This window comes from Thermobia domestica, chromosome 7 (genome assembly GCF_964235325.1).
Source record: "Thermobia domestica chromosome 7, izTheDome1.hap1.1, whole genome shotgun sequence".
In the NCBI taxonomy this organism is placed as follows: Eukaryota; Metazoa; Arthropoda; class Insecta; order Zygentoma; family Lepismatidae; genus Thermobia; species Thermobia domestica.
In genome coordinates this window covers 70885862-70907963 of record NC_137460.1, presented here as the reverse complement: position 1 = coordinate 70907963, position 22102 = coordinate 70885862, and the positions used below count along the sequence as shown (strand labels likewise).

Genomic DNA, 22102 nt, shown 5'->3' with positions numbered 1-22102 from the left:
TAAATATCATTATCTACACCTGTGCAAATGACCATCTTCGACAGCTTGAACTGCTTTGGTCACGTGACACACAGTGAGACGGTTTAACCGGGGCGGTCTCGAATTTACAAAGTCTGTCCCAATGTTCCGAAAGAATTGTTTGAGACTCCAAATGTCCCGGTTACATACATTAAAAAATCTTTTGTTAGTCATCGATAATCAATTGATAGAAATAAACTATTTTTCTGTCACTCAACAACATTTAACATCTGAACATCTCTGAAACTGCTTCTTCCATTTTATTACTTTTTTTTGACATCATTATCATAGGTAGGGATGTTCGATAAGGCTGAGGACCTATCGAACTTCGGGAGTGAAAATTTATCGAGTTGTCATCGCTTACTCGAAACCGTTCGAGTATTTGAAATTATCGAAGTTCGGGTATTATCGAAAGTTCGAATATTATCAAAAGTAGTGATGGACAGTTCAGTTCCTTCACCTCTGCAATGATTCCTTCTTGCAGCCAAACTAGTCAAACAACTTTTTTCATCTGATAACTTATTGCAACGTTGTATTTGTGAGGAGAAATGAGAGCGTACAGAAAGGGATTGCCTTTTCGTCCCACCCCCACCCCCCCACACGCACAGGAAGTTCAATTTCTTCCTGAATTTTATCTCTTGTTTGTTATTTGCTGACAGCTGTTGCATCAGTGTTATCAGACATACAGTCTTAAACATACAAATAGGGTAATTTGCTCTTCATACGATATAGTATACGCAGAACACCTCAACCATATTAATCACATACGGTGTTGCTAAAATGTTGCAAAATTTTATTTTTAAGCCAAATGTGTTATCTTCTGTCGTGTTTGCTTTCTCTTAATGGCAACTAGTTCACACATTGCTGCAATCAGATATGATGATGCTTTGGGATCAAACTTCCCCTTTAGCCTTTCAGTAAAATAAATGTTAGTCAAATCAGTGGTGATTATTCAGGAGGAATATTCCCCCACAAACATATCTCTGATCATGTTCACCGTGGCTTACCAGTATTTTTGCTACTTTCACCCTCTGTGTATTCAAAATCCCCCGGGGTAGTATTACCATAATTTCTGGATATTTTTAAGAATGGTGTGTGTTTATTGAGAAGTTAAGAAAAGTCTAATCTTAAGTTCCGAAAATGCTTATGCTCATTTTCTATACTTAAAATATATATTATTGTCTTAATTATTTTCCTGAGTAAAGTATTCTTGCGAAGAACACCTTGATTTTTTCATAAATATCAGCACAAGATTGAATTGCAAGCCAAGCACTTGACCAAACACAGCCAAATTTCCCAGTCTTCCATTTTCCCTAAAATTTCGGGCATTAGTTATCCCAGACAATTTTCCGGACCGGGCTTGAATCTAGGACGTGAAAGCCTACCCCGGTGAAACCCTGAAATCATCACTGAGTTTAATGAAGATTAAAAACGGAAATAAATCTATTTCCTCGACTGTGAATATACAGGGTGAGCGAAAAATCTTGCCGTGATTACAAAAATTTATGACAAAAGAACCGTTTGACATAATAATGTAAATACTGGTCAGTTACATAGGTTAGTATTACAAGTTGTTTTTTTTTTTTTTTTTTTTTTTTTTTTTTTTTTTTGATACCACTTATGTTACTTATGTTACTGATGGGCGATTTACTTTCGTGATACCACAGCACGCATTGCGCTTTCTCCTGCTTCGATGCCATTTCGCCAACTAACCCGCGCGCGCCAAGTAACGTACTGCGTCACTCTTGGGTAGCACTAGTGCCATCTATTGGTCTTAAAAAAAAAACTTGTAATACTAACCTATGTAACGGACCAGAATTTACATTATTCTGTCCAACGGTTATTCCGTAATAAATGTTTATAATCAGGGCAGGACTTTATGCTCACGGTGTACAGTGTAGCATATGTTCTATACAGTCGGTTTGTACATTATGATGAATCCACATACTAGCCGATCCAGAAGCATCGTTTGGCGGAGGCAGATTGATTCCTGGACGAATAATGTAGGCGGCTTTAAAAACGTAAGAGTTTTGCATCAATTCAGAATAACGTGGTGCATTATTTTATACAGAGTGTTTCAAAACGACACAGCCAACGTTTGGGAGGGACATAGGGTTGCCATATTACCTGATTTTAGCGGACACCACCAGATTTTCAGGTCTTATATTCGTCCCCTGCTTAATCATCTCTTAATCACAGAAAACCACCTGCTTTTTTGGACTGGAGAAAAATTTAAAGATGACTTTGTTGATAAAGTGTTGTTATATTCAACGTAAACCGCTACATTTCTGTGTCAATCTCAATCGCGAGTGGACAGTGGATAAGACTTTATGCAATCGAGATTTTTTAAAGAAAGTTTAAGGGAATGAAAAATGTAAAAAAATTTGGCACAATCATGCACATTTTGGTTCAACCTACGGATACTAATGTATGATCTCATGGGTGCGTATTTCTTTGATAACATTCTGTCCAGTTCAACTGAACAAGTCTATGTTGTTACGTAATCTATATGTTCAGCCAGTCTTTATATATTCAGGAATAACTGCAAATTGAACTACGGTATCATTAGCATTTTGTTTAGATTAGATGCATTATTAGTATTTTTTTCTTTTAAAATGTTTATACTGTATTTCAACTGTGGTAATTTCGTATGTTAGTATGATTTCAAGTAGAAATCTTTGAAAATGATTAGAAATTTTATAAGAAATGGACCAAGACTCCTAAATATGTTTTAGCTTTCTTACGATAAAAGTTTAGAAATTATTTTGTATTTCTTAGAGAAAACCGTATGAACAACATCTGCCATATATCGCTTTTATATATATATAACAACTTGTCTTACGATATCCTTATTAGAGATATCTTATTGTAATTCTTACTTTACAATTCAAGACTCACATCTGTTGAACTTAATAAAACATTAAAGGTAAAAACTAAATTTGCTTTACTTTAGTTTGTTAGAAAAGTACATTGGAAGTGTCACTTAACAAAGAAATCACTAAGAAAAGTAGTCAGAAGGATCGTCAGTATTTGTAATACACAGGTTCACATCAGTACTTACGGTTTAGAATCCCCCGCTTTTCTAATTTCAAAATATGGCAATCCTATCCTGAGACCAAGATAAAACAAAAAGTATAGACCAACCTGGGGGCACAAATGCTTCCTTTCGGAGTTATAGGCTGCCGAAAACATGAATAAATGAACTTTATAGGTCCATACCTCCAATACTATAGGATCTACCGTAGTCGGGTCAAGATTTTATTTAGGAACTAGTATGTGCCCTATCCAAATATCCAAGTTTCAGAATGATCCAAATATCCCATATGATCTTTTCGCTGACATTTTCACTACAGTAACTTAAACACACTTTCCAGTACCGTTTCAGCTTGAATTAGCAGTATAACCTTGTTTCCCATAGAAAAATCTGATTACAACCGAAGTGCAATGTAATCGTAATCGGTTTCAAAGACATTGGCTTCTTATTACCAAAAAAAACAGTGATAAGTAGTCTATTGTATGCAGGACACGACAGGAGAGATAGGGTCTAATATTTCTTTCAACAACTGCAATGCAAGTAACTTAACTGCACGACCATCTTTCTTTAAAAGTCGGTTTGCAACAATATACGAAGCAGCTGAGAGAACTCTTGAGGGAATAATGTTTTTCTTTTTTTCCTTAAGAACTGATCGGAAGTTATTTTAATTTGATATGGAAATTGAATCAGAGCCATTGAAATGTCAGTCAGAGCATGTATGTTTTTCTCCCCTTTCCCCTTCATCCCTTTTGTCCCTCACTGGTTCGATCCCCGACCAAGTTAGTTTTTGGTGAACAACATTGTCTCCGTGGGTTTTCTCGGTGTACTCCCGTTTACTCCCACGTTCTTATTCCACCAATTATTCCATCATCATTCACTTGCCTTAATCATCCTTCTCCCTTATCCTAACGGGCATATACGTGATACGTTAAACTGGAAGATTTCATTTAATTTCATTTTCCTTTAGTCTCTGTTCTGTCATATGTGAAGTTCTCTCTTGTGCATAGTACCATGCCATGAGGGCATATAGGAAGTGTGGAGTTAATTCTCAAAATTTTCTTGATTTCAGTCGTAGATGAATGTGGTGTTGTTGGCACCACGCTTCGGCCGCATTTCCCCTTCCCCTCCCAGGTACGCATTGAATCTGAGGTTGGTAATGCCCCAGAGCCGCACGGCATCTTATGTACAAAATCAAATATCGTAAAGTAACCAAGAGCAACAGATATTTTACATATGTATTTCGACCAATCCCCTTTAAAATCGGACAATTCATTCGAAAGTTATCGTAGCTTTTACACGCCTACCCTCAAAGAAAGAACAAATACTTGAATTCGGGAAAATTCCCTTGTCGTATGGCAACCAAAACAATAGGTGTCTGGTGAAACAGGCACATAGCCAGGATTTCGTAAAGGGGGGAAGGGTCCGTGATATCAAATACTATGGTCATTACACCAGGGGCTCGATCATGCTAAATTATTTTACTGGAACATATATTGGTTCGTTTAGCCAGGATTTCGTAACGGGGGGAAGGGGGGGGTGACATGAAATTCTGAAGGTCCAGGAGCTCGACCAATCTAAACCAGTGCTATTCAACCATTTTTCTCGCGTACCTCTAGACTCAGTTCGGCATTAAATTGTGTACTCCTGAAGCTGTTTAAAAGAAATTACTTCTGTAAATCAAAACTGACTTATTAACTTTAATACACATGTTCTGTTGATTTAAAAGGGGAGGCAAACAGAGACCCAACAAAAGAACAATCAGTGTGCCAATCAAAAGACTTTAAAGGGTGATAAAATGCACATCCGAAAAAAATAACATGGGAAATTTCAAAACATTTGGGAGACATCCAGTTCTGCTGAGGGCGATTTTCCCATCATCCTACCTGATAATTCGCACACTGACGACAATGTTAAAAATTCAAAAACTAAAAGTAACTTTAAAACTACAGTGTTAAGGAGATGACTGAGCTTGTTTCCGGGATGCCAACTTGTTGATTTTTGGTCCAATCTTCGAGAGTGCGAGACTAAGATCTGATTCTGGATTCAAGCAATTTCTGTGCTTCATTTTTACTGACGTTAATGCAGAGGAATCATTGGAAAGAAAAAAAATTCTCCAACTACGATAATTCAATAAATATTTGATATATGTTTATTTTAGGATTAAGTACCCTCAGAAACATCTCTGCGTACCCCCGGTTGAATAGCACTGATCTAAACTACTCATCTATTAACATCTATTGATTAGAATAAAATGAAGATATGTTGGTATTTTAATAAACTATGAAGAAATCTCGAGTAAAATAATAATAATAATACTAATAAAAAAACGTATTGAAAAAGATTATTCAATATTTACGTCCTTCCTCTCTTTATTCAAATATAACAAATTTCCTTTCATTATGACCTCAACTATTATAAAAAGTACATATTCACTATTATAAAAAGTACATACTCAATAATCTCTTGTAAAATATTTTACAATATCTGCGTTCCTTTCTTTGTTGAATCAAAAATGTTAGCAGAACTTTCTTTCCACATAAATTTTTGTTTTTATTATTGCGTCAACTACTGTCTTCCAGTAGAACACTGTTTCTGAAATAACATGTTTGATAATATAGAGAAGCGATGACGAAAAATTATGATAAAAAATGTCTACACTATTACAGAACGGCACTATGTTTTCGAAAGCTTAAAATTTCCCTGACTAGTAGCAGAAATTCTGAGAATTCCGTAAATTTTCTAGAAATTTCAAATTCCCTAACTCTTCCAGGATATCTCGCTCACCTCGCCATCATGTATTGTAAGTAATACAAATCTCCTCATAAGAAAGAGTAACCAAAAACTTTCTGTAGTTCATTTTTAACGCTGATCCTTCTTTTTCTCATTTCATTTTTTTTATCCTTCCTTAATTTTTTTCATTAAGGACCCCCCTTCGCTACGTGCCTGGGTGAAAGCAAATGAGAGCATTTTAAAATGAGTTCCATCAAAATCGGACAATCCGTTCGAAAGTTATCGTCGGATGCCACATACAGACAGACAGACAGGACGGCCTGTAATAGGGAGCTTCGCACCCAAAATTCTCAAGGTTTGTTTCACGAGAATCTCAAATACTTGAAGGCATTCGAGAGCCGGATAGTAAATTTTCTAAACGGAAGTTTGATAAGTGTTCAGCCTTATCGAATTTCCTTACCTCTACCTATATCAGTAGCTATCCCTATACATAACTTTAAATTAAACCCTCGAAATCATCTGCCTGCCCCGTTATTGGTGCAGTCGGCAAAGTGACAATTAGTAGACTAATGGTGTCTTGGATTCCAATTCCATTCGGGTGATGCATGTTTTCTCTTACTCTTTCTCTCTTCTGACAGACTGCTTAAACCTTGTACAGATCTGTGGGGGAAAAACTTTTCCTTCACTACATTGCTAAGGCGAGAAGTTTTAAAATGAACACCCTGCATATATGAAATACATATTATATACAACTATGATAACCTCGAATACATTGTTTCTTCCGAACACTCCGATAATCCCGAACTTTTCAAAATATTCAAGCGACTCGACAAATGCGATCATATCTGTATTTGCTGCTTTCAAACAATTAGAGATTTTCGAACATTCGAGTGTCTCGAAGTTGTCTAATGTTTCTTACATTTCGAGTGCCTCGAACACTTCGCGAGTCCCGAACATTTCGGGGGTCTCGATCATTTTGAGTCTCGAAAGTTCGATAATTCGATAAAATTAAAATTCTTTATCGATGAAACGGTTTTGAAATTTTATCGAATTGTTATCGATTACTCGATTACCGGAACAGCCCTAATCATAGGTATTCTGCCCTTATTGACAGGTCACTTGCCGCAGCTGAGAAGCTTCCATGGTCCTCCGCTAACCTATTTGTCTTCACGTATTATCTTTCTGCTTTTATATCATCCATTAATTGTTGCCTCCCTCGCCCCCTTCCTCTTCCCTACCACCATACCCTTCAGGACGTCCCTCATGATATAATTTCTTAGGCAATGTCCAAGCTAGTTTCTCTTAGTTTTTTCAATAATATCTAAAAGTGTTCTTTTCTCTTTCACCATTTCTAACACCCTTCCATTCGTTTTCCGCTCGACTCAACTAATTCTTTCCATTCTTCTTCACACCCACATTTCGAAAGCTTCCAGTCGACTTTCATTACTTTTACGTAATGTCCATGTTTCCGCCTCATACAGTACAACAAATAGCACTCCTTTATTTTATTTCGAAATTAAATGATTAGGGTCATCTCCATAGTTACGAATTCTAAATGATTTAGTTGTCTCTATAGTTACAGATTTTTACATCCCAAACAAATATGCTATAATTTATTACTACTATTATTATTATGCGCAACGGTTATCAGTTTTAGAGAAAATTAAAAAAAAATATTTACCTGTACATCCAAGAACTTGTGGTAATGGCAATCTGATAAGCAGTCTCATAAATATTTTATCCTTAGTTCTGTATCTAGTCATCCCACGAACTAGTATCTTGTTCAGATTTCTATTATTTCTTTATACTAATGAAAGGTGATTTTTTTGAATTTTAGTAAAACATTTATTTCTTTTGTTAACAGCAAAATAAAACTCAGACATCAACAGAGGAAGAAAAGAAGAAAAAAAAATATTCAAACTATTGTCAATAATTTCAAGAGGAAGATCATAATTTGGACAATAAACAATTACCATTACATTCCAATTTTTTTTTTTTTTTTTTTTTGTTATTCTCTGATCTTGACTCTGTATGGATATTTTATTGCTGTATCTCACTGTATATAAATATTACAATAAATTGTCGCTGTTAAACATATTTCTAATCATTTAAGTAGTTAGCTGTCAAACTACAACATTTATCGTTTTGGTCAGTCTAGGTATCGTTCCATTCAAATATTTAATATATTATAAACGTATAGACCATGTCCGTATTATTATTTTTTACAACTGTTCACGGTAATACCAATTCACAGATTTCTTCATTAGATCGCGCTCATTTGACATGTGGTTCACATATTTAAACATATTATTGTATTTCAATATTCAAATTCAAATTGTCGTTACACTTTACCACATGCATTTATTATATTACAACACATTCAAATCAATTATAGATATATTACTAACTAATAGAAGCTCTAACCTAACTAACCTACTCTAATTTAGCCTAAACATATTATCGACATATTTAAAGTATTCAAGAAATTAAAATTATCGCACTTTTATTAGGCATTTACCGTGAACGAAGTATGAAAATCATTATCTAGACTGAACTTAAAGTAACATATGAGACTAGCAGCATTCAGAGCACTATTCAATTATCGCATATAACTATCGCAATGAGTTGATTCACAAATTTTCCGTGTTAGCTACATCTGATATTCAATAACGTATTCCATATTTAAGAATAATACAATGGATGACTATGTTTCGAGGACACTTATGCATTATCATAGACCTGTCAGCGATAAAGCTAATCCACCCCCATAGGTTTACCCAGGATTATGTGCAAACTGAACGAGTTTAGTTGCTCATGATAAGGAATTTAGCTTTCTTCTGTAAATTTTCCATCACTATGAAAAGTTTTCTAAACAACAAAGTTCACTTTTACTCAAATTCACGAGTTTATAACAAGATGGCTATTCCTAATGGTTACAAATTCCCGTGAAAATTAATATTCAGTTTTAGATTTCAAACACTTAATTGGCAAAGGGCACTACCCATATGTCCAAAAGATCCTAAGGTTATCCTGATTTAAATTTGAGCAAGGTTCATGACCAAATTGTCCTTTTGATGATATTTTTCAAATTGTGGTACTGCCCTACATAATTTACTTACATTACCTTTATTCTTCTTTTTCACTGCACCGGATATAATAGCGCCCCCTGGAGCAACTATTATTATATACTTCAATATATTCGCTTTACTATTAAATTTAGTATTATTTTATTTCCTAAATTTCTATTTTAATTTTAGCAACCCAATTTTATTAATATTATGTATGCACATTATAAATTTTATATTTAATTTGAATTATCAAACTTCCTTTTTCCAAGATTTCAAATATGGCAGGTAGGGATTGTTGGAAAAAGGATTGGATAAGAAGTGCTTAGAAATATGTGAATGTCCGTTATGTAGTTAAAGAAACAGTCTGTGCAAATAGGAGTCAGAGTTATATGGATGTATAAGTTGATGTGAATTAGTATGAAGATATTTTGCATATTAAATATGTAATATCTGTGGAGTGACAAAGCTGAATTGTGTTAAGTAAAGTTTGCACTGGGCACAGAGTAATAATAAAGAGGTATAGAGAAACGCAAGCATTTATTGTATATACAATAAGATGGAGTAAGTATTTTTTTTATTTTTTTATTTTATTTATTATTATTATTATTATTATTATTATTATTATTATTATTATTATTATTATTATTATTTTAGTATTAACAATTGGCGCAGTCGATTTGAACAACGCTTCATAAGGCAAAGATTATGGCAACTTTTCCGAGTGTTGAGCAAGAGCAAAGTTATAAGATAGGCATAAACAACACAGACATTAGGTGCAGCAAATGGGCGTATCTTTTCAAATTTCATTCGTTGAAACAAGGCAAGCAAAGTGTAAGGCAGTTCATAACAGATCTTGAGAGTGTTGTTTCAGCTTGTGTATTTGAACAATTTGAAGAACTAGCTTTATGTAACCAATTAATTTTTGGATTATCTAGCAATCAAGTCCGCAATGCTTTACTGTCTACAGACAATTTGTCGTTTTCTCAGGCAGTACAACTAGCTTGTGTTATGGAGAGTTCGAGCGTTCAAGTTTATGCTAACCAAACACAAAATAGCCAACATGAGTTCCCAGCTGTTTGTCAGCGGTGTTCGTATCGGTCTAAATATCAAAAATGAAAGTTTCCTTGCGGAAGGTGTAAGAAATATCATGAGTTTAAGAACTGTCCGGCGTATAAAAAGCAACGTTTTTCTTGCAATGGAATGAATCATTTCGCCTACGCATGTAGACATAAAAAGGTTTCAAACAGTGTTCAGCCGATAAAACAAGAGCCAACAGTAGTCATGCAAGGCAGTAACAATGGTAGTGGTCAAACAAATAATACGGTTATCAATTCTAACAGTCTGTTGTTAAGTGCGAATGTAAATGGTGACAGCTTTAGGATCTCAAACAAGAATGGTGTTGGTTCCCACATAACAGTGGACCAGTCTATTCTGGATTTGGGTGTAATGGACTCAGTAGTACAGAATGAGAGGAAAAGTTGTGAACAAGGCAATACAGCAATCGATCACAATGAAACAAGTCAAGAAATAAACGATAATCCACAGGTAATAAGTGACTGTGAGGTTACAGCAGATTCTGAATTGCAAGACAAGGAAGGACAAATGACAATGTATGGGAAGAAAAATAAAAAGAAAGGAAAAAAGGATAAGAAAGTTTCGGAAAACCAAACCACACATACTTCGGCAGATAACATGTCTAGTTCGTCGGACTGTGAGGTTACAGCAGATTCTGAATTGCAAGACAAGGAAGGACAAATGACAATGTATGGGAAGAAAAATAAAAAGAAAGGAAAAAAGGATAAGAAAGTTTCGGAAAACCAAACCACACATACTTCGGCAGATAACATGTCTAGTTCGTCGGAGGTCATTACAAGCAAGAATACGGTAGAAGTGGTGAGAGAAAAAAGCGAAAAAGTTAAAGAGGATATTATGGAAGAAGAAAAGGAAGAACCAACAGGGAAAGAAGCAAGCGAAAAAGTTGAAGAGGATAATATGGGAGAAGACAAAGAAAAACCAGAACTTTTGGAACAGAACAATTGTAAATGTAAAGTCGAATGGTTGCAATTGTTGGCAGAGGAATTTAAAAAGAGAGATCATGATCTTGAACAACTTAAAAAGTGGAATGAAATATTTGAGAAGTTAGTTCTTGGGGAGTCGAAAAAACGTGAGGAAATATTAGAGCAAGTGCAAGTAGAGATAGGAAAAATAAAGAAAAAACTGGAGGTAAATACATTGAAGGTTGAGAATTTGGATAATAAAGTGGCAACATGGTATATGCATTTCGATAATAGAATTAAAGAGGTATTCAAGTCATAAAAGTCTCGATGGAGGATGAAAATACTAAGTAGGAAATATAAATTAACTTATTAGCTAGTTAGATTAAGTTTATCACCGGTGCTATTGATTTTATAATTAGAATTATAGATTGACTTAATGAGGGATGTTATATGATTATTTTGTTTTATTAGGGTAGATCCTTCTTTTGTACAGGGGGGGAGAATTGTTGGAAAAAGGATTGGATAAGAAGTGCTTAGAAATATGTGAATGTCCGTTATGTAGTTAAAGAAACAGTCTGTGCAAATAGGAGTCAGAATTATATGGATGTATAAGTTGATGTGAATTAGTATGAAGATATTTTGCATATTAAATATGTAATATCTGTGGAGTGACAAAGCTGAATTGTGTTAAGTAAAGTTTGCACTGGGCACAGAGTAATAATAAAGAGGTATAGAGAAACGCAAGCATTTATTGTATATACAATAAGATGGAACATAGTTGCTAAGAAGATTAGATATATTGCTCTATTCTTTGGATCAGTTATAGCATTTGGAATAGTGAATACATTTGTTGTTTTTTTTTAGTATTAACAGAGATGTAAATAAACAATCTTCATTGATTCTCGGTTATTGCTATCACTATTAAGACAATAATTTAACCTTAATGATCGTATCAGAAAGTCCGTAAGTTCTATTTGAGAATAAATTTCTACTTTTTATAGAGGAAAAATGCTATAGAAATGAACTACTCATATATTTTACATAGGCCTAATCCAGCAATATGATTACTAACTGTTTTCTTTATCATGTATATTAATAACGTGTTTCTGCTCAACATGTCCAATCAACGTCATAACTGTCCTCTGAACCCCGATTAACTTGCAATAAATGGAATTTATAGCCTGAGAAGCAAGCCTTAATACCGGTAAAACAAGACTGTGTAATACCAAATCGCAAACATTGCCAACGGAAGTAAGTGTTCACCAGCTGACGCAGATTAAGAATAAGCAGACCACAATACTTCCTCCTGAAAATAACCTGTAAGATTCTCAATGTAAAATATCTACGTATTTATGTCTATACGAACATATAAAAATTATATTGTTATAGTTTACGGGAAAAGTGAACTGTAACAAACACTCCACACGAAACATTTTATGTCTTTTTCTCAACTCTTTATTCAAGGTCCCACAAAACAGACTTTTCTCCCTCCTAAGGTTTCTTTCGCCATTCCTATCCTTGCCTTCATTTCACGTTGGCACTTCATGTCATTACTAAGAATACTACGCAGATATCGAAAACTATTCACTTGTTCAATTTTCTCCCCTCCCACTTTTATATTGACGCAGACCGCTTCGTTCCAATCACCATGGTTTTGTCTTTCTAACATTTATTTTTATCCCATATTCTTCAAAGCCCTTCCTCAAGTTTTCTAACATCCTATTATTTTCTTTTCAGATTCTGCAACAAGCGCCATGGTGTCAGCAAATCTTATACATCTAATCTCATTTTATCTCCTACCGAAATGCCGTTTTCATCATGTAGGCTCTTTTTCACTAACTCTTCTAAATAGATATTAAATAATGTTGGCGAGAGACAGCAACTCCTCTTCCAATTGTATCGACAGAAAAAAAATAAACGAATTTAACTCACAGTTCAAACAACATCAAATATGGGTATTGCTGTCACAAGGAGCAAGTGCATAACTATGAATATACTATAAATTTTCATAGGGTATCCCTATTTTTTAGTCTAAAAATTTGGGAGCCCTAAAACATGCAGCAAATGAAGCATATACGCTTATATTGTGAAAGTTTTGACTCAACATTGTGTAATTTACAGTTTAGTTTTTAGGGCAGAGACAAGTTCTGTAAGTTTTCGCGTACAATCGGAGTCGTTGTGTTTATGCCCATTCTTCCTCTTCTTCACGCGAGAGAGATTACAAGTTGAAATTTCTTTTTGGTTTACTTACTCTTGTTAGATTTACAACAAAGAAAGACTAAAAAACACTTAACTCTGCTGAATCTTACCTGGACTAGGATCTATAGCTGCAAGTAGTTCCAAATGAGGCCTCAATGTCGAAAGGTTCCCTGGATCACCAGTCCGCTGTAAAGCTATTACAAGTTCTTGCACTGACTGGGCAAATGACTGAGGTGTTTGTAGTTTGTCAATTATACTTTGCATATGAGATTTATGAGCTGTGTCCCCGTATAAAAGTGCCGACCATTGATCGGGGGCAATTCGCAAGCCAGCTTCGGTGGCAATTTGTACAATTTGAGCATCGTGTTCACGTCGCAGTGCCTCATATGTCCTGAATTCTTCTTTAAGTTGCATTAAAGAGGAATCTCCTTCGCGTTTGGAAACCTGTCAATAAAATTAAACATAATGTCAGCTAAGTCTAATTATAGTTCTATGTTATATAAATAAAACAAATAACACATCGAAGATGATATAAGGAATATGTAACAAATTCGATTAAGAAACCATATAGATATTAAGAAACCATGTTAGATATTAAGAAATCATATTTTTACTTAATAAAAGTAATTTCTTCACTTTTAAAAATTCTTCGTACATGTTCACATTAAAAAGTACATTCAATCTAACGAAAAATTGACGAACAGTAACTCTTGATACACATTTGTTCTGTATTCTTCTTAACAGTTAGCTTCTCTTTCAGTCACAATTTGTCTTTTACATTATTCCCTTATCGAAATTCTAGCTTTAAGTCCCACGGTTATGGTTGCAGGCTAAAACGGACTGATGATTAATAAAAGTGAATAATTATGGAATATTAACGAATGGAGGGAACAATCGATTTCTAACACACCAATTACTCTATAGGTGCAAATTCAATGATACACATCCACCAATTATGGAATAACTGGTGGAATGAGATTGTAGTAGGAAACGAAAGAATCCTAAGAAAACCCACACAATGTTGTCCACCACAAACTAACATGGCCTGGGATCGAACCAGAGACCCCTCGCACCAGAAGTGAATAATCTATCTCTGAGCCACCGTCCTCTCCTCTATATACCCTCACCGAATTCCGTATTGAAATGGAGTAATGTTAACACTGAATACCAGGAATATACTTAAAAAATGAATAAAGAGATTTCCATACATGGCTACAGACCAAAATATAAAAAGACCTACAGTCATTGTCAAAAGTCTGAGCAAATTTTTTCTGCTACTGATTTTCCAGAATTTTCCAAATAAAATACATTGTGTTTATTGTTCTTGTTTTGTACAATAAACTCTGTTGTTCATATAATGATACAAAAATGCATGATTCTGCTTACATTGAGACATATTTATTGAGGAAAATTGCTTTGCAGTAAACAGAAAAATAACGAACTGACAACCAACATCATGTTTTTCCTAGTGAATGCCTCATTTTAAGGACATCTAGTGGTGTTAGTACGAACCATTATCACCAGATGTCTATTTATTACAACAAACAGATGTGTGTGTGTGTGTGCTATTCAATCGTATCGTACATCGGTGAAGTTGGGTGCGTATGTGTTGCATGCGAACGTGCTATTTTCACTCGTGCAAATTAGTAAATTAGTGTAAAAGAACATGCAAGTACTATTCTGTGTGAAAAATCGTTCAGTGGTTGCAGATATCTATCGAGGCAACGCACTGGACACTTGAACGACATTCACAAACTGGTGTAAATATTACAAGGAAACAAACTGATGGTAAAGGAATAATAACTTCTCATCAGGACAACTGCGTTAGGACTACATGTAAACGGAACAGACGTTTAACTGCTCCGAAAATAGCAACAAAAATATGACAGGACAGTTTTCAATCGGTATCAGATAGGTTAGTGTTCCGAAGGCTGCAGATTTTTTATTTTGGTGGTGCGGTTGCAGCAAAGAAATCATCCCTTTCGACAGGAAAATTGCAAAAAGGAACTATTGCGCCATAACATAAATATTGGATCGATGAATAACAGAAGAGGGTACTCGGCACCGATGAATCTAAATTTCAAATTTCCGGTTCCCAACGCCAGATTGTTTGTGCGCTGCCCTTCCAAAACGCGTTTTCATTTCGATGTGTAATACCTATAGTAAAGCACGGAAAAGGTAGTGTCACTGTGTGGAGATCTTTTACAGGTAATCAAGTTGGTGATTTAGCTCAAATCAACAGAATAAGTGAGGCACGTAATTCCATTAGGAACACAGATTTTGGGCCGTAACTTTGTACTGCAATAGGATAACCATCCCATTCCAAATATTCTTCAAAGTTATGCAGTAATTATCTGCAAAGAAATGGCTCACATCATCACAAAAATGGAATAGACATTAGTCTCAGGATTTGTCACTCATCGAGCTCTTGTGGGATGAACTTCATATGAGAGACTGTGAACACATGCCAACTATTACTGAAGATCTCTGGTAAGCTCTTCAAAGCTGCTAGAGTCGTATAGCTTTGCAAAAGTTGAATAAATTGGTCACAAATAAATTCTTGGGATTTGTAAAGCTCTTATCAAAGCTAAAGATCGGCACCTCGTTTCCGCTTCCTTATGTGATTAATGGAGTTTATTTTGCAAAGAGTCCAACAAACAGGTGTTTGTATGGATATTGTGTATTTTGTTTGGAAACTTCTGAAAAATCAATAATGTGCTCAGACTTTTGACAATTACTATGTAGAAACTTGAATTAGAGCGCCATACTTTTGCATAAGGACAACAGTGATCCTCAAATTTAAAACAAAAGGTAAACTTTTTAAAAAAAGTAGGCTGCAATATTTCTCCCATCGGAATGATTTATACCCTTCCTTGAGATGAATGCGTTTATGTATGCAGCATATGATACTCTGTTTTTAAACTAACAACATGATCACTTAGCCTTTTTCTTTCACTTCTTTTACTTATTCACAGACTCTCACTATAATTTTAAAAACTTATTCCATATTTTTTTTTACATGACCTACATCTAACTTCAATCGGTACTAATTTTCTCTAATGTTTCAGGCTTTCGTCCTCCTCTATCCTTTTATCCTACTCTTATTACATTATTACATAGTATTTTAATTCTCTTTCTTACCCCGGTTATTTTTAAATTTATTTATGATCTGATATACAAGATTCTCTGCACGATAACTCGGATGGCATACCCAAATTAAAAGCACTAGATCTAGAACTAGCTATTTCAATTCGGTTACGCGATTCAATGTAACAATTTAAAGTAAAAAATAAAAACAGAATTGCAAAACTATTTATCATAGTTACCTTATTAATCATCTACTGTCAGTTTCTGTCGTAAGAAACTAGAAGATCAAAGAAGGTGAGAAGGTAAATAAACGTACTAATGAAAATAAATGTCTATTATATACTGACCAATGGTTTCTTTACCTAGCAGCCATATTGCTTGGAACGAAAAATGAAACTCTTGGAGGCTTTCACTTATATTGCCATCGGAGGTGACAAAATTACTTAATCTGTCCACTATCGGCTTGCTGAAAAAGTTTGGACTTATAATTGTCAACAGAACTACTACAAAATTTAACGAGGTTAACAATAGGTCAAGGTCTGGTAGACCACACACTGAACGATTCTACAGATCATTAAAGCCGTCAAGGTCAGAATCTCTTAAGATCCTGTGCGAAATAAATAAATAAATAAATAAATAAATAAATAAAAAAGATATGAAAATGTCTTCTAAAACAATGAAACAATCAATCATATCTTATTCGCGATGATCTCGATATATACCAGTGAGTGAGAGAGAAAGAAAGAGAGGGGGGGGGGGGGGAGGACTCAAAGGCTTGCTAGTGCAGTATGCTGCGAACCGCCATTGCCAGATTCTGTTCACAGACGAAAAGATATTCTTAATACAGAAATCTTACAATCGCTAAAATTATAAGGTTCTAGTGCCAAAGTCTAAAGAAGCTTCTGAAGTTGCTCGAAGGACTCGAAGTGGCCATCATAGAGCTTCAGTAATGATGTAGTAGAGAGCAAGTTGTGAAAGAGTAACAGATCTCAATTATGTTTTCAAACAAGGGACAAAAACATTGTCCAAGGTTATCACCAAGAAGAGTTATACGTATCGTGAAACCTCTTAAATATTCCCTTTAAAAACATACAATGAGTTTTTAAAGAGGACTCTTCTCCCGTGCACAAGACAAAATAATAGAAAAGTAGCTCGCAAACATCTCCAAGTCCACCAGCTGGGTTCTCCCTTCGAATCGTGCATAACTTCATAGACACGTGGCTTGAATCTGCTACTTTGTATTATAATAAGGGAAGACATTTTGAATAATTTTTAGTGTTGTTCACGTTGCTGTACTTTGATCAATAAATGTGATAAATTCCACAGAATTAGCCTTATTATTTTTGTAGATACGAGCTTGATGTAAGGGACAGAATTTATGACAGTACTAAGCAAAGTTTCTAGGGCATAGTATAAAAGAATATATCTTCAAAATGGTAAAATGAAATAATTTACTAGTTGCAATGTCCGTTCTTCGCACAGCAAATATTGGTTTATAGAAAATATTTCAATCCACTTCCCTTTAGAATTAGCATTCCAGTAAAACTATGATTATAAGATTTCATAAGATACTCTGCTTTTGGCATAAATTTTCAAATACCTCACCACCATAAAATAAAAACTTTAAAAATTAAGTGCAGATTGTGTTAGTGACGTGAACTGTACGTTTAAAATACTTTTCGATTTTAATCTTTATTTTTCAGAACCTTTTCAATAACTACATCATTTTTATGAGGAAAAAGGTATCAGCACACAACCAGTAATGACACCGATGACAATCATAGTGTTGACTGAAATCTACTATGAATAGAAGTTGGAAATACAGAAGTGGGTCGATTAATACTTGATACTATCACTAGTTGGTTTCCTATAAAAATTAACCTATAATTCGATCTATATCATCAACATATCACCAGCGAAAACCTTGAAAGATATCTAAACTACAAATATCTATGGATCTCTGAACTTCTGAATCTGTTTCCGCCACTGCCGTTTTCTTGACCCCGAATTCGCAATTCTTTCTTTTCAGACAGCTTCCCAATTGCCCGAAAGTTGCCACTAACAATGACATCTAGTCTTCCTCCATGATCACCCATCTAAGCACTGAGCAGACTATCCACTGCTTGACTTCGGTGATCTTACATGACTACTAAAGCGCTGTTGCAGAGATAAGTGCGTTCACGTGTGCACCACACTCTCTCATTCTAAAGCAACTTTACCATCATTTGACGGTGTTCTTTCATCCCCTTCTTCACTGACAGATTCGCTCAATAATTTACAAGATTATCTTAGCAATAAAACTGGTCTGGTATTATTATGCCTATATATTATCCAGTGGCATAGATTTCAAGAGCTCAACTTGCCACGATGTACGCTGAGAAAACTTTACAAGATTGTTATTTATTTACGAGGGATGATCGAAAAAAAAAAGGTTACATAGCATAAAACTTTTATGTTATTCACTGTAACTTAACGAAAATTTATTTGTAGATTAATAACATGTCTATCTTGGTGCATAATTGAAGACTTCGGATTCTGATCATGTATATTCGAGAAGCGGACATTACAGATGGTGACTCGTCTGGAAAATTGGTGAAGAGTAGAAGTGAGGTCAGTGGTGCGGTTCCTGTGAGCCAAAAATACTATACCCGCTGACATTTATAGGCAGATTGTATAGAGGTATATGGGGAGGGCTAAATTTCAAAGTAACATGTAGGGAAGTGGTGTCCTGCCTTTAAAGAACGACGGACTAATATTGTTGATGACAGCCCTGGAAACAGCGGTAGATCCAGTACTTCAACAACTGACGTTACGCGTGGAATTACTAGAGCAGCCATTCTACAGCCCTGACCTAGCTCCAGTGAATTTCACCTTTTCCCTGTTCTAAAGCAAAAAATGAAATCTTTTACGTCCCACGGTTATACCGGTTAGGCTAAAGGAGACGGTGATGATGAGAGATGAGTGAAATGGTAGAATGAAGAAAGTGGGAGGAAACGGGAGAACCCCGAGAAAACCCAAGAGCACGGTGTTTGTCCACCACAAAGTCCACACGGCGCAAGCTGGGATCGAACCAGGGACCCCAAGCACCGGAGGTGAACGCTCTACCACAGAGCCACCGCGCCCCCTCAGTTCTAAAGCAAAAAATGGCTGGTCACCATTATCTGTCATGTGATTATGTCAAAACCGCTGCCTCACGGTGGCTACGAGAACTTGACGCAGATTTCCATGCGAATGGCACAGAAAACTATCTGCACTTGTGAAAAGCGGCTGAACAAATATTGTGATTACATCGAGGGTTATTGTTGAGTGCCCTCTGTCATCAGGCGTGTTGTAACCTCTTTTTTTTTTTATCATTCATAGTATTTTTATATACCTACATAATTTGTTTTATTTATTACTATCGCAAGTACTCGTAATTCGTATAGACTGAACACTATGCAACACCGCAGAGTAATGTGGGTTGTCTAACTTGAGAGGAAGCTTTTGAAATACTCTATACTTTTCGAGCCTCCAGAACGTGTGAGTCGAAAATAATAAAACCTAGTTGAGAATGTTTCAAGAGCATTGCCATGACGAAGTTGAAAAGAATTGATTTTTTTCTTATTAACTTCTACAGGCTTTATACCAATTGTTTTATGTACTTTATTATTATACTCACTAAACAATTCCTGTAATATATCTATCCATTTATAGTTTCCTTGAGTACTAAATTTTTTCACATGTTTTGTTTGAGTTTTTTTAAAACGTTCTACGATATGTTGTTTTTACCACGACATGTGATCAAAACTGAAAAATTCGCAAAATACCATCTCTCTATTACTTACGATTCCCGAGATATGGCTCCTTAAATTTTCCGAAATCCGAACTTTTTGGCCAATATCTGGGGAACAGTGGCCAGTTGGGCAGTGAACACCAGTTACTATTTGATACCAAAATGTTTACCATTCTCTTACGTATTGATCACCACCAATATCATCTCTCCGTGATTTACGGTTCCCGAGATATGGCTCCCTAAATCGGAAAATTTTTGGCCAATATCTCCGGAAGGGTAAGAGTGACGCGAAAAATTCCATCACTTCTTTGATATAATTTTTGATGCTCCCTTAAATGGAGGGCTCAAAATTTAAAAATTCGCAAACAACACACACACACACACACATACAGAATTCAGTAATGAACTTTTTAAATTCTTTGGAAAACAAAAAGGTTTCGTAGGGATTAGATCCGGTGAAGATCTATCTGAGTACAAAATTGGGTGACACTGGTAAATTACTCTTTTGTTATGCGAAAATCTGATGACAAACAAACATATTATTTCATAAATATTACAGGGTGTCTACTAAAATTCAAAAATGAAATTTCGTGACTTTTTCTTTCCCAAACCATAAAATTTAGTCACATTCTCAAGAGCGATTTTGGGTGCGAATTGGGCCGAATTTTCATGCATGCGATAGAAGTGTGCTTTGTTTGCGATTTGGTAGCATCTAAATCCGACCATAGCCATTTTTGGTGGTGAGTTTTGACGTTTTATAGAACAAAATTTTCCAGTCTACACTTATATTTGTACATAAAAAAAAATCGTGATCCAGAAGCTAAATTTCTTGACTTTTATGACCGTTTTCTGATTTCGTGACTTTTTCATGACTTTCGTGACCGATAGACACCCTGTATTAAGATAACATATGAGAGTTCCTTTATCAATATTTCTAAACCATAATCTGGTTTGCGTAGCATTTTAAAATCATTTATTTCGTATATAACAATTCAGTTTACAAAGATATCGAACCAACAGGTCATTAAAATTTTCCACCACGCCAGGGATAAAAACCCACTAGAACCTCACTAAATAGATAAAAAAAAAACATGTATCTTCTACCTATCATAATACCTATTATTGAATTCTTTAACATTTAAAGGTAACAACTATACCTTAAAACAGGATGCCCTATAAAGAAGCTGAACAACATGGCCAATGCTTGTTTTCGATGCTTGTGGAAAGTGAGGTTCTAATCGCTGAACAACGAACATCACCAGTACTTTTCGCGACAAAGCAGATCCATCTTCTAACGCCAACAGCACTAGCTTCAGAACCTCTTCTTGCATCGCTGAAAAGAAAATATGCCTAACATGAACATCTTGGAACACTGAACTGAACTGAAACTGAAAATACGTTAGTTTAAAAGTCCCACGTTTTTGTCCTTCCAAGCTAAAGGAGACAGATGACGAATGACAGTGAATGATTATAAAATAATTGGTGGATGGTTACGGGAGAACTCCGAGAAAGCCCCGAACACAACGTTGTCCAACATGAACTCCCATGGTCTGGAAAACGTCAAAATGTAACCCGTGGTATGTATATTGTTTATAAACTAAAACTCATTAGGAACATTATTCGGACTTCTGTTGTACTCTTCACACAGTAACAAGCAACTATCATATCACATATATACCAACAACATTCATAGCTAGTTTCTTCCAAAAAATTCTTTGTACTAAAATTGCAAAATGGAAGTACGAATGTATGCTAAGCCGCTCAGGAATACTAACAGTAATCTCACTTACGTCAAATTCTGATTCCTCAATGATTCCAAAGACTTTCTTTGATGTTTTACTTTCCTCTCTCTCCCTTTTACTATTTTATTTTTATCCTACAATATGAACAATGTCCTACGAGAGAATCGAAATCTTGAAACCGAAAGGACCATTTGAAGTAGAATTATAAAAATTAAGAGACACAGTTGCATAGACATTCCAACATCTTAATTCAACATTAAATGTAATTTCTAAATTAGTATACTGAATAACCTTTCTTTATATGTCATATGATGATAAAGATAATTAATACGCAACTTGATCCTCATCGATAAATACTATTAATCTTTTTATACAATGGTTTGTCCGTGTCTTATTATAATCTTTCTTCTTCTGTAGTTCATGTTTGTCTGGTGGTTGGTTAGTTTGGAGTTTAG

At 35.1% G+C, this 22102-nt stretch overlaps 1 protein-coding gene across 4 annotated transcripts in view; it reads right to left on the bottom strand.

Annotated features, from left to right (window-relative positions):
• Positions 1–22102, bottom strand: part of roq (RING finger and CCCH-type zinc finger domain-containing protein roquin) — a 134173-nt gene that overhangs the window by 71645 nt on the left and 40426 nt on the right. For all 4 annotated transcript variants that reach the window (XM_081764831.1, XM_081764833.1, XM_081764834.1 and 1 more), the window contains exons 5-6: positions 21063–21238; positions 13157–13490 (exon numbers count right to left, since the gene is read on the bottom strand). In XM_081764831.1, the coding sequence (XP_081620957.1) occupies positions 13157–13490; positions 21063–21238 (510 nt within the window). The remainder of the gene's footprint in view (positions 1–13156; positions 13491–21062; positions 21239–22102) is intronic.